Consider the following 16,091-nt stretch of genomic DNA (forward strand, 5'->3'; position numbering starts at 1 on the left):
TTTCATTAGAAAAAAGCATGATATTGATATATATAAAGCAGCAACAATATAAATCGTGGTCCTCATTAGCAATGGCTCTTAATATATTCCCCACCAGGCAGACTACCCTGCCCACTTCTGAGATCCACAACCAAAAATATGTGTGAAAAGCATCAAAAACATTCAGAAGAAAGCCTCCAAGATTATATAAGTTTTGGAAAAGAAGACCTTTGAGGAAAGCTCAAAGATTGGGGATTATTCTGGATGAGAAACGATTTTGAGATTATCTATGAGTATTTTAGGTTTCTTATTCAGAGAACAGTTGATATGCATTTTTTATCTACCACTACCAAAGGCTAAAAGTGAAACACAAAGGATTTAGGCTTGAAAGGAGAAATGCTGGGTGAAGAGGGCTGTCAACCATTGGAAGGGTTATTTAGTCTCCTCCTAAAGCCTGAGTAGAATCTCAGTAACTTGGTGTGTGTGTGTGTGTCAGGCGAGGAGGAGTAGAGGGGTTTCTTGTCTAAAGGCCGGGAATACACTAGCTGTTTCTCTTATTAGGAAGTCTATGAGATATAATTGAAAGACTTAAAAAATTATTTTAACCATTTAGGTTTATACCCTGACTTTGAAGCAGGACAATAAGTAATCTGTAACACTGATACATTACCATCTGTCATTGTATTTCATGTGGTTCACTGTGTATGAAAAAACTACGTGGATAAATGAAATCAAAAATTTCAGAATTATCAATTCTATCTAACTGTAGTCCCAGTAGTCTTTTTGAAGGACAAGTGGAAGAAATGGTTTCGAGAGAAGTAAAGACAGTAAAGAATAGTACTTGAAATCATTTAGAACTGAAAGAAATGTTGGTAATTCTGGTTAGAATTCTGTTTTGGCACTAAGTAAAAAGGCAACCTTGAAGTGACAATGTATTTGTCCATTTTCATGCTGCTGATAACGACATACCCAAGACTGGGAGGAAGAAGAGGTTTAATTGGACTTTCAGTTCCATATGGCTGGGAGGCCTCAGAATCATGGCGGGAGGTGAAAGCACTTCTTACATGGTGGAGGCAAGAGAAAATGAGGAAGATGCAAAAGCAGAAACCCCAATAAAAACCATGAAATCTCGTGAGACTTATTCACTACCCTGGAACCGTATGGGGGAAACTACCCTCATGATTCAAATTATCTCCTACTGCGTCCCTCCCACAACGTGGGAATTATGGGAATACAATTCAAGATGAGATTTGGGTGGGGACACAGAGCCAAGTCATATCATTTCACCATTAGCCCCTCCAAATCTCATTTCCTCACATTTCAAAACGAATCATGCCTTCCCAACAGTCCCCCAAAGGCTGAACTCATTTTGGCAATAACCCAAAAGTCCACAGTCCAAAGTCTCATCTTGGACAAGGCAAGTCCCTTCTGCCTATGAGCCTGTAAAGTCAAAAGCAAGCTAGTTACTTCCTAGATACAATGGTGATACAGGTATTGGGTAAATACAGCCATTCCAAATGGGGGAAATTGACCAAAACAAAGGGGTTACAGGGCCCATCCAAGTCTGAAGTCCAGTGGGGCCGTCAAATTTTAAAGCTCCAAAATTATTTCCTTTGACTCCATGTCTCACATCCAGGTCACGCTGATGCAAGAGGTAGGTTCCCATAGTCTTGGGCAACTCCGCCCCTATGGCTTTGCAGGGTACAGCCCTCTCCTGGTTGCTTTCATGGGCTGTCTTTGAGTATCTGTGGCTTTTCCAGTAGCATGGTGCAAGCTGTAGGTAGGTGGATCTACCATTCTGGGATCTGGAGGATGGTGGCCCTCTTCTCACAGCTCCACTAGGAGGTGCCCCAGCACGGACTCTGTGTGGGGGCACCAACCCCACATTTCCCTTCTGCACTGCCCTAGCAGAGATTCTCCATGAGGGCCCCACCTCTGCAGCACACTTTTGCTTGGGCATTCAGGCATTTCCATACATATTCTGAAATCGAGGTGGAGGTTCCCAAACCTCAATTCTTGACTTGTGTGCACCTGCAGACTCAACACCATGTGGAAGGTGCCAAGGTTTGGGGTTTGCACCCTCTCAAACCATGAGCTGAGCTGTACCTTGGCCACTTTTAACAACAGCTGGAGCAGCTGGGATGCAGGGCACCAAGTTCCTAGGCTGCACACAGCACGGGGATCCTGGGCCCAGCCCAGGAAACCATTTTTTCCTCCTAGGCTGCCAGGTCTGTGATGGGAGGGGCTGCTATGAAGACCTATTACATGCCCTGGGCACATTTTCCCCACTGTCTTGGAGATTAACATGTGGCTCCTTGTTACTTATGCAAATTTCTGCAGCCAGCTTGAATTCCTTCTCAAAAAATGGGTCGTTCTTTTCTACTGCATCGTCAGGCTGCAAATTTTCCAACTTTTATGCTCTTTTTCCCTTTTGAAATGGAAGGATTTTATCAACATCCAAGTCACCTCTTGAATCCTTTGCTGCTTAGAAATTTCTTCTGCCAGACACCCTAAATTATCTCTCTCAAGTTAAAAGTTTTGCAAATCAGTAGGGCAGGGGCAAAATGCCACCATCGTCTTTGCTAAAACACAGCAAGAGTCACCTTTGCTCCAGTTCCCAAGTTCCTCATCTCCATCTGAGACCACCTCTGCCTGGCCCTTATTGTTTGAATCACTATCATCGTTTTTGTCAAAGCCATTCAACAAGTCTCTAGGACGTTCTAAACTTTCTCACATTTTCCTGTCTTCTGAGCCCTCCAAACTCTTCCAACCTCTGCCTGTTACCCAGTTCCAAAGTCGCTTCCACATTCTCAGGTATCTTGTCAGGAACACCCCACTCTACTGGTACCAATTTACTATATTAGTCCATTTTCACACTGCTGATAAACACATACCTGAGACTAGGAAGAAAAAGATGTTTAATTGGACTTACAGTTCCATATGGCTAGGGAGGCTTCAGAATCATGGCAAGAGGTGAAAGGCACTTCTTTTTTTTTTTTTTTTTTTTTTTTTTTAGACGGAGTCTCGATCTGTCACCCAGGCTGGAGTGCAGTGGTGCGATCTTGGCTCACTGCAAGCTCCGCCTTCAGGGTTCATGCCGTTCTCCTGCCTCAGCCTCCCGAGTAGCTGGGACTACAGGTGCCCGCTACCACGCCCGGCTAATTTTTTGTATTTTTAGTAGAGATTGGGTTTCACTGTGTTAGCCAGGAGGGTATCGATCTCCTGACCTTGTGATCCACCCACCTCGGCCTCCCAAAGTGCTGGGATTACAGTCATGAGCCACCGCACCCGGCCGAAAGGCACTTCTTACATGGCAGTGGCAAGAGAAAATGAGGATGATACAAAAGCAGAAACCCCTGATAAAACCATCAGATCTCATGAGATTTATTCACTACCATGAGAACAGTATGGGGGAAACCACCCCCATGATTCAAATTATCTCCCACCAGGTCTCTCCCACAACATGTGGGAATTATGGGAGTACAATTCAAGATGATATTTGGGTGGGGACACAGAGCCAAATCATATCAGACAACTTTATTGAAATTAATATGGTGGGTTAGGGTAACATATAATCTATCATTCTGAACTCCTTAATTTCTTAATCTTTGTTTCCCATCAACTTCAGATTAAATTTAACATTTTAAATAAGATTTTTACATTTGAGAAGGTAAAATGTACCCTACGATTTTAACAGGTTGTCTGAATAATATAATTTAAAGAGTAAGGGGGTATTACCTTTACCACCCAGGTACACAAATACTTAATTTCCATGGTATCCTAATCATAAATTTTCTTTTAAATTATAAATACTTGTAATTCCATGTTCTATCCCAAGACAATTTCAATGCAATGAGTCTAAAACTCATCTTCTTCCACAAAAAATGACCACCTCCTCCTGTATTGACTGCCTCCTAAGTGTCGTGGAGGTGTACCTTATCTCTAATTCTGCTACTCTGTTCGTTTAAGTATACCCATATTTGTCAACTGTATCAGCTGGTCCCCACCGTATAATGTCTGCTGACTCTACCCCTGCTTTCATAAGGCCACCAGATTGAACAACCTAAAATGTAAACCTGATCATGCCTTCCCCTGTGTTGTAAGTTTTCACAGGCTCCTCATCTTCTGTGTCAGTGGTCTTCATGTTTGATTGTTTTTCACTTATATGGAGCTCAGGGCATGACAACATACAAACTGAATCAAAATACACACATACATATATTTTTAAAGATTTGAAGACTACTATTTTATGAAATAAACAAGGCCCTTCATCACTGGATTTTAATCTACAACTCCTCTACATACTAGTTTAAGTTCCTTTAACATATTGAAACCTCTCATACTTGGAAGTCTTTGTGTGTGTTTGGAATGACTTTCTTTCCTTTCCCTAACCCACTGGAAGCACCATATTTTACTGCTCAAGACTCAGCTGCTTTTCTCAGAATATATAGCTGACACTCTTAAAGTTGAGCATTCCTTCCTCCCTGCTCCCAGAGTATCCATTCCAGACTTTAACAGCACCAATTTGCAATGGAGCTGTTTTGCCCTTGCTTTCCCCACAGATTGTGGGCTACTTGATCTTGGAGCCTTGATATCTCCTTCCTCTTTCTTCTCCACCCTTTTCTTTCCATGCTTCTGGATTTACACAGTGATTGGCATAATTTATTTTATTTTTTAGAGCCAGGGTCTTGCTCTGTTACTGAGGCTGTAGTGCAGAGCTGTGATCATGGCTCACTGAAGCCTTGACCTCCTGGGCTCAAGTGATCCTCTCACTTCAGCTTCCAGAGTAGCTGGGATTATAGGTGCACACCACTATGACCAGCTGGTGATTGGTGTATAAAAGGAACTGAATATGTGTTCTTAGAAGCATAAGAAAGAAGAAAAGAGGATGAGATGAAATACTCTTGAGATGATGCTTTGGAAGTTTGTGAATTATTAAATTATCTTCTCTATAGACAGAGGAAGCTATAGCACTTGGCATCTGGACAGAGCGACATTTAAGATTGGGTTGGAAGGTTGTTATAAAATAAAAAATTGTATTTGAGGCAAGGTGTGGTGGCTCACGCCTGTAATGCCAGCACTTTGGGAGGCTGAGGCGGGAGGATCACTTGAGGCCAGGAGTTCCAGACCAGCCTGGGCAAAATGGTGAAACCCCATCTCTACCAAAAATACAAAAATTAGCTGGGCATGCTGGCATGCACCTGTAATGTAACCCCATGAGAATTGCTTGAATCCAGGAGGCGGAGGTTGCAGCAAACCGAGATAGCGCCACTGCACTCTAGCCTGAGTGACAGAGCAAGACTCTCTCTCAAAAACATAAAAATAAAAATAAAGAAATTTTAGAGGGGCACAAAGTTAAAACCCGATTTTGGATTCACAACCAATAAAACCAAATTAATTGATTTCACAAATTTGTTATGCATATTTTAATACACACATGTATTTAATAGGGAAAAGAATGAAGTGGCAGACTGTTTATTTCTTCATGTAATATTTTAAAAACTAGACCTATTATCTAAAATCACAATACTTTCATTAAAAGGTCTATTTGTATACCAAGACAAACAGGAAAAGTAAATATCAAATTAAATAACTTTTTTTAGTAAATACAGTTGAGTAACATATATGTAAATATTATCTTTGTTTTTCTTTTTTTTCCCGGCAAACAGAGGAAAAACTTCATAGATCAGAAATGATCTTCAGATAGGATTTGGAAATAGGCAGAAAGACTTTCAAAACTTCTTTTATATCCAAGGCAAGGATCTGACATTATCTCCTCAAGGTGAAATAACCTTGAATGGCCTGACATTTGCACAGTGGCTTTCTTTTTGATCTGTCTGTAGTTCTAACTAATTACTTGAAAATACCTTTGCTATTTCTCTGCATCCTTTTTCCTATTTTGTTTTATGACAATCTAATAAGAACTAAGCCTTCTCCACTAACCACACACAAAATTAGATAAATTATAACATTCTAATCGAAATACTGACTTTACGTTAAAAAGTTAGGGTAGAGTTTTGGGATTATGCAAGATCAGAGAGAATATAAGACACAGATACTAGAAACTATTCTCAGGTCTCTTTTTTTCAAGGATTATGGTTTCTCATGTGATAGGAGGGAGCCAAATTGGAAGGAGAAGTGATGAAATCATACTGTGGGCTCTTATAATGGACTCTGCAAAATTTCCCTTCTTCAAATCAGGCTAAGTATGAATATCACAATACAGTGTGTCAATAAAATTCCTAAGTTTCAGTAAGCCAAGTATATCAGGTAGGTAGGGGTTGCTTTTGACTACATGTAACAGAAACCCAACCAGAGTAACAAAAGTAAATCAATCATGGTGACAAGATGCCCAGAGATAGCCTAGACAGTCCAAGTTCAAGTCTGTTTAAGTCCGCCCTGCTGCAGTGGCCCCAAAGTCATCAGTGGACCTTTTAGTTTGTGATTTCATTCTCTTGGTCATCTGTGCTTTAGATGGTTGGTCCACCTCTAGTTCCCATTTGCATTTTTCAGGCAAGAGGAAGGAAACGATAGCAAAATTCCTACATCTGGAAAGACTCATAAATCCTCCATTGATTAATTTTCATCAATTAAAATGGTGTGAAATGGCTATTCCTGGATACAAGAAAAAAAGCTATGAAATAGAAACCCTTTGATTAGGCACAACACTGGTCCATTCACTGTTAGTAAGAATAAAAGAAAGAAAATATATTGAGTGGACAACTAGCAAGTTCTGCCACTCCAATCAAAAGCATTTATTTATGTCATATTTGTCCTTAAAAGCCCAAAGAATTTTTGAAACAGGAATACAACTGCACTTCCACTTGAAATATGGCATTCCTCATATCCAGGCAGTCATCGAAGAGCGTACATTTCTTATTCCCTCTTTTATAAGTCTGTTTGCTACATTAACTATAATAATTTAGGGTAAAATTCTCAAATCTCAGTCATACTTGACCCTTCTCCATTGTTCCTTTCACATTCAGTCAACTACCATTTTTGGTAAAATTTCCTCTTCTCCATTGCTATTTCCCATTCTTTTCATTCTGTAATGGCTACTATGCAATGTAGATGCTTAGCTCTTTCTTTGGTTTTTACCAAGCCGTCTTGACTAAACTGTCAACATCCTCTCTTGTCTCTCCCCGAGTCCACCCTGTATATTCCAGTTGGAGTCAATCTCCTTGAACTTTGGCATTAATTCTGCTATACATCTGTTCAATATCTGTGATGGCTTTCTCTCTGTCAGATAGATGAGTCACCATGAAACTAATTGCTAGTAAACTTAGATTAGGGGTGGTCTCTATACAAACACCCACATTCCTTACATCCTCTGATGGTTCTTTAAGACTAAAGGTAAATGTCGATTGTGAAGCCTTTTCTAATGTGCCCAGACAGAATAAATCACTTCCTCCTGGGTGCTCCCCCAGTGCTTTGTAGATATCTCTACTTCCTCAGTTATTACCTGTTACCTTCTGTGTTAACAGTTGTTTGCCTGTCTTCCTCAAGTGCAGGGACTATTCGTTATATTCCTCACAGAACATGGCAGAGAATCTGACATGCAGAAGGTGCCCAATAAATGTCTGAATGGCCCACTACGTGAATATAGTGATTACTGAGTTCATCTTGCTAAATATCAGAAGCAGAGGCTTCCCTATTATAAATGCTAGACACATACATGGAACTCAAATTTTTTTTGAGACCAAAAGAAGGCAATTAAAAAAATGCCTTACCGTCCAGTGTCTCTGACTATGGCCTGAATCCCCAATTTACTGTCCTCTTTGAATCTCAATGTTTCACTTAGAAGAAATTGTCTTGTTTGCTTGTTGAGTGCTCATCTGTAATTGTTATTATTTGGCCCACGTGTACCTAATGGAACATAAACCATGCCTGATGCTCATCCAACGCAGATTATTAGCACATAAATGACTCTTAGAAAAGTTGAGATTAGTAAAAATAATAGTAGTACTAATAACTTGAACACTATGTATCAGACATTATGTCAAATGCTTGCCTTAGATTGTTTCATTTAATCTGCAATAAAACGCTATAAAGTAGGTATTACCTCCATTTTACAGATGAGAAAACTGTTACTAATATAAAGCTAAGTAATATTTTCAAGATCATTTTCTGCCTGATGGCAAAGCTGATGTTGCTAACCAAGATGTTCATAGTCTCAAACAGTTTCAATGGAAAAAATGTAAGGGTGAATTGAGACTAAGAAAATTGTGTTGTGAGTTAAATAGTAATCAAGCTAACCTTAAAAATAATAACTAAATAAAATATGGTCTTGTCAAATATCCTTAATTAAGACAGGATAAACTCTTAAGTCATCATCTCAGCTCTTGACTTATTCTTCTGTTTCTTTATTGACATCTCAGTGTCCAACTAGTGTAAAACATTGATACTCTTCCTAAGTGTAAGCAGGCGATTTCTTATACTGCTGCTTTAAACACATTTGTTTGGTCGCTGCAGTTTTCAGGTTGAGGATTCCTTTCTGGAACAGTTCACAGCGTCTTACTGTGCTGCACTGCATTTTTCTCATGCCTTTTATTTTTGGATTTCTGGTTTTCTAAGGTATTGTCTTTCAAAACAAAATTTTTAAATTGACACCTTAAGTAAGAACTACACACACACACACACACACACACACACACACACACACACACACACAAACAACAACAACAAAACATAACCAGTAGGTTATGGACAATCTACTAGTCAATCTGCCTGCATTGCATCAGGGTCTATAAAAGCTATGGGTCCACAATTGTACTCAAAAGGGGAAGAGTTAATGTAATGTATACAAAAGAGTTTTCATACAAAAGACAAAAAGCCAAATATGGTATATGTGGCTTGTTTCTTCTATTGAATGTGTGTTTACTTATTTTTGTATCAATTTTATTCAGCTCTATTTTCTAAGTAGATAAGATTAAATGTAAATATACAGAATTAAGTCAAACCATGCCAAGAACACAAAGTGCTAACACAAAGTGCTAAACCATGCTAAGAACAATTGGGAATGCATTATAATCAGCTCAGAAGTGGTCCAATAATTTGTGTGAGAAAAAGAATTAGCCAAATATCTAACAGGAAATTTGACTACATAGGTTCAAGTCCTTATTTCTGAGGGGACAAAAATCTCAAAATAATCCTATAGCTTATAATGAGATACTAAAATCGCATACGTACGATTCCAGCCAATTTGGGAAAAAGCATTGAGTTATGAAAAATTATAACCTATATGAAAGACTTGGAATTATGAAAGTTCCATTGATGTGATAGGGAAGATGACTATTATTGGCTAACTTGATGTGCACTGGCTGAAGTTTGCATCATTTTGGACAGCAGAGCTAGTTCTTGTGCCCCAACCAAGGTTCATATCATCAATAACACAGATCCTGTAAGTTTAGCAAACACAGTATTTTCTAAATTTTTAAAGGAATTACTAACCTCAGAAAGATATAAAACAAAGTATAGAAATTTTAAATTAAATTAATATTTTTGTTACAGCTTTAAGTATATTTAAAAAATGTTTGGCCCATTGTGAGAATTTTTGTCTGTTTTTAAAGTACTTGAAACTTATTACATGGGATTTTATTAAAATGTTTAGAAGAATTTGACTAAGATTCTAATCAATGTTTAAATGGTTGAATCTGATTTATTAAATTTACAAGTTTTGCTTTATTAGCTGCTTAAATGGTGTTCAAATGTTGAGATAAATTGTATTTATTAGAGTTGTATGTTTAATAAATTGGGCACTAAACAAAGAATAAGTAGCAGCAAACATATTTTCTGCACCAATGTCACTCAGGCAAATAAAATTTAAAGAGGACTGGTGTGCTGCTACACACAGGGTGGGTGCCCACAGTTCTGACATACATAGTTTGTCTAGGGCCTTTAATTTGTTTCATCTCATCTTCTGGAAGTTTTAAAATATCAAAGACAGATAACATACTCATTCTGGAAGTAATACCAAAGACAAATAGTATACTTGTTGTATTATCTTGATTCTGAGACTGTAGCCTCACATTATTACGGCATATTTATCCTGATGCTGAAACTCGCAACTTTTTACTTCAATGTACCCTCGCGTTGATGCTGACCACTCTTGTTTTCGTTACTGCTATACGAAGAGTCCTCTATTCTTGGTACCCTAGATTTACAGGCTCAAATAAATGCCTTCATGTTATGGTTGAAAGAAAGAGCTCCCAAACAGATTGCATCTAGGAAAATATAATCACTCTCATTCCCAATTTTTATCTTTAAAGATAATATTAACACTGATATGTTTGGAATTTTTGCCCAAGTATAAATAACTCCTAGTTCTTGGCTATTCCCAGGAGCTAGAAAAAATAATAGTGACAATAATAATGACAACCCTATAAAAGATGATATGGTAGAGTGAAAAGCACTAGACCCAGAAAACTTGTGTTTAAATAGACACACTACTTTCTGACTGTATGGCCTTGGGCAAATTAAGTAACCTGCCTGTGCCTTCATTGTAATAGTACCTGTGTCACAGGGGTGTTGTGGGAATGACATGGGTGTGCAGAACTACCCGATACATGGCAATTGTTTGGTAAAAATATTCGCTATTATTACTAAAAGTTATTGAATATGGGTCATATGAAAATGGTACCTGTTTCAAATGAACGGTTTTACTTTAGGTGATTTAAACTCTTCTCCAGGGGCAGGGTGAAAAAAGATTTTGATAATGTATTATCTGAATGTCTCTTGTTCCCATTTTAATTTGTACTGCGGCCACTAAATTTGGTATAGTTAATGCCAACCACTTTGCCCATAAAGCCAAAATATTCTGTAATCACCCCTGTGATATCAATTTCGAGTATTCAGCTTCTGAGTCCAGAATACCAATTGTGTAAAAAGTGCAGAGAATTCCAATTCACTTTTGAATGTAATGATCTGAACCAAACACAAAACCTCATTGATCCAAGATGATTTGGTCTTTATAATTTTGTGCATTATGTGATCTGCATGCCCAAAACAGGAGTATCTTTGAATTTAACATATTTTCCTTTTCAGAAAACAGAATTCTTTTAATTAAAAACATTTTTAAAAAGTTCAGTATGTGTAATTGTTAACACCTGCTATGTGTTACCAACAGATGTTTCTTACTTACCTAAGGGAACTGTTATAATTATTCTATAAGCTTATTGGAATGGCATTTACCAAGATAGTTGGGAAAGTTTAGTTGGTGACTTTTTATGTCAGGTTTGGTATTTTTTTAAATCCCTTCCCCTACTGCTGTCAATATCCACAAACCTACCCCAACCAAGCCTGCCAAAAGCAAAAATGTCATTTTGGGGTACCAAAATGCAAAACTGGCAATGATCATGCATATTTTAGTTTTCATGAAAAGTTACTGAAATTAAATCGTGTGTATACTAAAGCATTGTAAAATTGACTCAAGTGTTTTAGCAGCTATTCTTTGTACTGTTCAACATGGAAGTCTTACATCTTGATTATAAAAGTAAAAATATACCTTTCCGAATAATACCCTTCTAATAGCATGGCCTTAAAGGAAGCTCTAGTAAAAATGAGAGTTTTCTTTATTTTTCTGGCCATTGATAAGGTTTTATAAACCCTAGGCATTCTGAAATCTTCGTTTATGATACTAATCACACAATTACCTACAGGCATGTGTTAAACTTGACACTGGTTTCAGCCAAATAATCGACCAGTTGCAAACAATGAATAAAGAGAGGCAGCTTCATTTATAACCGCTATTTCAACAGAGCTCTATTGTAATCATAGCAATCGGAGGGTGACTCATTAATTAATTGATGTTCTTTTTTATTATGTGCTATTGAGTTAATGAGTAATTTGTGTGCGATAAGTCTCTGAACACATTGATTACTTGAGATATTTTCTGGGGCTTTCATATCAATGACATGCTGGATAGGTAGAAGATGCCATTTGCTTTTGTATGCTCATTATTAGCAGGTTGGAGATGAGCACAAACCAGTGCAAAGACATGTTAAAGTTATTTGATCTAGGCCAACCCTAAGTCTGCCCAACAGGAGGCTGAATGCTCAGGGAGAGGCCTGTCACATAGTAGGTGCTCAATAAATGTCAATTGAACTAATGACTGCTAAATCTCTGCTTTCTATTACCTTAAATTACATTAAAACCACATTTCAAAAATATAACAACGTTTTTAAGGAAAAGTAATGATCAAAAAGGCTTTTGCTAAAATTGTATTTTGTGCTAATGGCCTATTACAATAAACATGCAGATTGTCTTTGCAACTTACTGAAGTGAACACTAAACATGTTTGGCCTATATAATTTCTATGAAATGGTTTAAGTGACGGTTCAGAGAGTGGTTTGCCTAAAGTGATAGTTAAAAGGAAAACACTTTTGTATGGCATGTTTTACTACAGATATAATTTTCAGTGCCCTGTTTCAGTTAAGGTGCAGCATCTCTTCTGTAAAAATGTAGAACTGAGTTTCCTGTTTTAATTCATTATACAGAATAGAAAATTTGAAATTTAATCTGACAACAGCAACAGAGCTGCTTTCAGAAAGATCACTTAACATTTGTATAAATGTGCAAAATTACACCCAGGAATTGCTACCTTCATTTTTGAGAGTTTTATTTTCCCCATAAAAATAAATAGCGGTAAACGACCTAGTGCAGAGATACTAAACATAACATTCAGAGAAACATTTGGGGTGCTTTGTCTATGTTTGTTATGACTTAGCTTTGGAAAGTAAATGTCCTTACACACCTTTTTTTTCTTTTCATGGACTTAACATGCTTTCTAGAGATCATCTTAAATTTTGCCAATTAAGTGCAATCAAATAGTGTAACACCCCTTTTATTAAAAACATAAATCCAAATGTAAAAAAGTGAATGAAAGAATCCAGCAGATATTTATTAAGCAAGATGAAAGTGAAATTACAAACACAGGTCAGCTTTTAAACTCAGCACTCTGTTGGAGTGGAGGTGCACAGTCCTTCATCATAGGCAGCCTATGCGAGATGCATCTTAGGAAGGGAGCTTTCGCTGCTCAGAAATCAAAGCTCCATCAGAGGTGTCCTACTGGAGGCATCAGACAACAAGCTAAATGACATTAGGGCTACACAACACAAAGGGGAAAGTTGACAACAATTCAGGGGCTTTGAGTAGTCAAGACAATTAGCTTAGTACTTCAGGTCAATAAATGCTACAATTTATGGGCAATTAGCTGTAAAATGGCCTACAGCTGAAACACTATTCCTGTCTTGTTTCACAATTTCATGGAGATTAAAGATGATCTAAACAGATTAAGGCCTTAATCTTTAATCCAGGTGAGTAATTTTGTTTGCAGTAAAAAGCATAAGAAATAATTCTCAGCATATTATGTAAAAGAAAAAGCAGTGAAAACCTTGTTTGGTCTTCCAGTGGCAAGGATAGTTGAACAGCTTCAAGAAGCTGAGAGAAGTTTGTTCCCAATTTACAAGTATTTTGACATATAGATAAACAAAAGCAAAACCAGTTAAACCTTAAGAGATCATCTGAATAAGATACTGACAATTATAATTTTACATCCACGTGAATTTCAAACAATTGTTAATGGGGACCAGCAGGGCTGCATTAAGAAAACCACTTTTCACTGATCTGTCCCCCACATATTTTTAATTTGTCTTGCTTTGTTTATTTTGGTTATGCAAGTCCTTTCTCTTCATGAAACAAGTGTAAGGCTCTAAGGCTAAAATAATAGTTATTTTTGTGGGCCCCAAATAGCTATTTCTGAATTTCTTTCTTTAGTATATCTCAAATCTGGGGAACATGGGACTTGAAGACTCCTAACCATGAAGCATTTGTAAAAATACATATCATTCACTTTTCACAGAACCATTTTCTTAAAAATAAGAGGCAATATCCAGATTCACATGCATGTTCATAATAAAACTTTGTTTTAAAACAAATCCACACCAGCATTATTTTCAGCTTAATATTTTGGCCCCAACCCAAGAATTCAGGTATAACATTTAATTTTCATCTGTAATGCATATATTGGAAGGACAAAATATATATGCAAATAACACTGGAAAATATTGTTTTCTATACAAGTGATCAAGAAAAAACAAGAAAACCCATAGCACTAAGTTTGCTGTAGTGAAAACATGGTTAATGGTGCCATGCAGAATTAGATTTGTTGAAAAGTAGTTCTATTACAGGGAGCAAAAGCAAAGAAGCAAGTTTGTGGGCAACCCGGAAGAGGGGATCATATTCTCATTTCCTTAATTGTAATTTAAATAATCATTCTCCATAATTTCTGTTTCTAGAGCTTTCTTCTTTGTATGCTATCATGTAAGGTAGTACTATTTCACCTTAAAAAATGGAAAGACAAATTTCAGCCTAAGAGTGATGTATTCTGAGTTGGCAATTACTTGAAACAATGAGAGAGTAAAACACATCAAACTTAAAGTGTTTACTTTTTGAACATTAAAATAAATGTCAGGTAAATACAGAAAAATATATAATCACTAGTTCTCAGCTTTTTATCAATCCCTTTGTTTCTCCTCTTCTAGAACATTCTATGAGCATTATGTTGCTCCGATCAAAAGTAACCTCACTACTCAAATACCATCATAGCTTCAATGTGCATTATAGTGATTTCAGTAGATTCACACTCAAATCTTTTCAGTGTCATACATTTATTAAGCCATAAAGTTATTAAACCCTCAGCTCTTGTGGCGAGATCTGGGCAGAATTTATACAAGAAGAAGTTTAATTTATCACTTAAAAATCATCTCATAATTGTGGTAACAGATTTTTAAAGTAACCCTTTGGAAAAAATTTTACATGATACCCAAAGGCACTAGTTCACATAAGGGGTGTGGCTGAAAAAGCAAAACAAAGTCATCGTGTAGGTAAAGAGCACACAAAAAAAAGGATATTAAAAGGAAACCTGTTAAGCTTTAAAGTTATTCTAAAAATGGCACTTTTCACGTTGGTATAAAATGAAAGTGCTTTAAGATGAAATTTTTATGTATTTTTTTAAAGCTGATTTTTAACCCCCTGAAAATAGGAGGTTATAACAAGAACACTGATAGACTCTAACTCATAGCGGCAATAAGTAGTGGATGTCACTAAAATGCTCTGTGTGTGTCTTTATTTTTTAGTATTTTTAATGTTGATAGACTTGCTTTATCTATCTGTGTATCATTAGCGAGATTTGCTTTTCAATTCTTTACTAGAAAGTTACAGCTCATTTAAAATAGCTGGTAAATACAGAAAGCATAAATATACAGTAAGTTTAAACACTGATTGTACTAAATGCAACAATACAAAGAAGCAAACGGAACACAAATGGTAACACAATAAAACTGTATTACATTTGTGCTTCAGATATTACAATACATTATATACAATAGTCCAAAATAAACATCTCATGCCAAGTGACACAAAAACGAATAGCAAGCAAAAAAATCCAGCCATATGTACATTACTTTTTTCTTTAATAATAAACATTCAACTCTGAACTGGGGCAATTTTACTACATACAGATGCAGTCCGCCTTTTATTCCATATAACCATCCTGCCTTCCTATATCTACGCTATTCAGTAGGTTCCTGTGTCAATTCTTATATACATGTGGAGCAAAAAAGATAAAAGAATGTAGTGCTTTGTATTCTTAATGGGGTGATGTTGATAGATCAGCGAACCTGGGGTGCATAACCTTCTTTCATTAAACCTTCCTCGTAGTCCGTCTGGCAAAGGATCATGTTATTCTTTAGGAAAAATTTGTCTCCAACACAAAATCTGAAAATATTTTAAACAATAAAATGTGGTTAAGACCATTTCACTTGGATCTATAAATTTGAAGATTTATTTTCCTATTAGTAGTTTCGCATGGTAATTCCCTGAATCTGAAAACCTGGCTTAGACAGTTGTCTTCATTATCAGAATTAAACCATTTACCATTTACTTCATTTAATGAAATGTTGCACACATTTGAAATCTTGCCTTTGCATGCAAAAATTCTAAGGATATTGAGATAAACACTTTGGCCACCAAAGATGACTTGCTTTATTTTTATTTATTTATTTTTTTTAACCACACTGGAAAGAAAAAAAATAAAAACAACTGATCTGTATTTA

General features: G+C 36.7%; 1 protein-coding gene and 1 long non-coding RNA gene across 9 annotated transcripts in view; one reads left to right on the forward strand and one right to left on the reverse strand.

The window, feature by feature from the left end:
• Window positions 1–16,091, forward strand: part of LOC129049067 (uncharacterized) — a 239,567-nt gene that overhangs the window by 149,738 nt on the left and 73,738 nt on the right. The window lies entirely within an intron of this gene.
• Window positions 12,852–16,091, reverse strand: part of LMO3 (LIM domain only 3) — a 238,396-nt gene continuing 235,156 nt past the window's right edge. For 5 of the 6 annotated variants that reach the window (XM_054526579.2, XM_009247520.4, XM_054526578.2 and 2 more), the window contains 1 exon segment: window positions 12,852–15,753. In XM_054526579.2, coding sequence (XP_054382554.1) covers window positions 15,648–15,753 — 106 coding nt within the window. In that variant the 3' untranslated portion in view covers window positions 12,852–15,647. 6 annotated transcript variants of the gene reach the window in all.

Source organism: Pongo abelii, chromosome 10, assembly GCF_028885655.2.
Source record: "Pongo abelii isolate AG06213 chromosome 10, NHGRI_mPonAbe1-v2.0_pri, whole genome shotgun sequence".
Taxonomy (NCBI): domain Eukaryota; kingdom Metazoa; phylum Chordata; class Mammalia; order Primates; family Hominidae; genus Pongo; species Pongo abelii.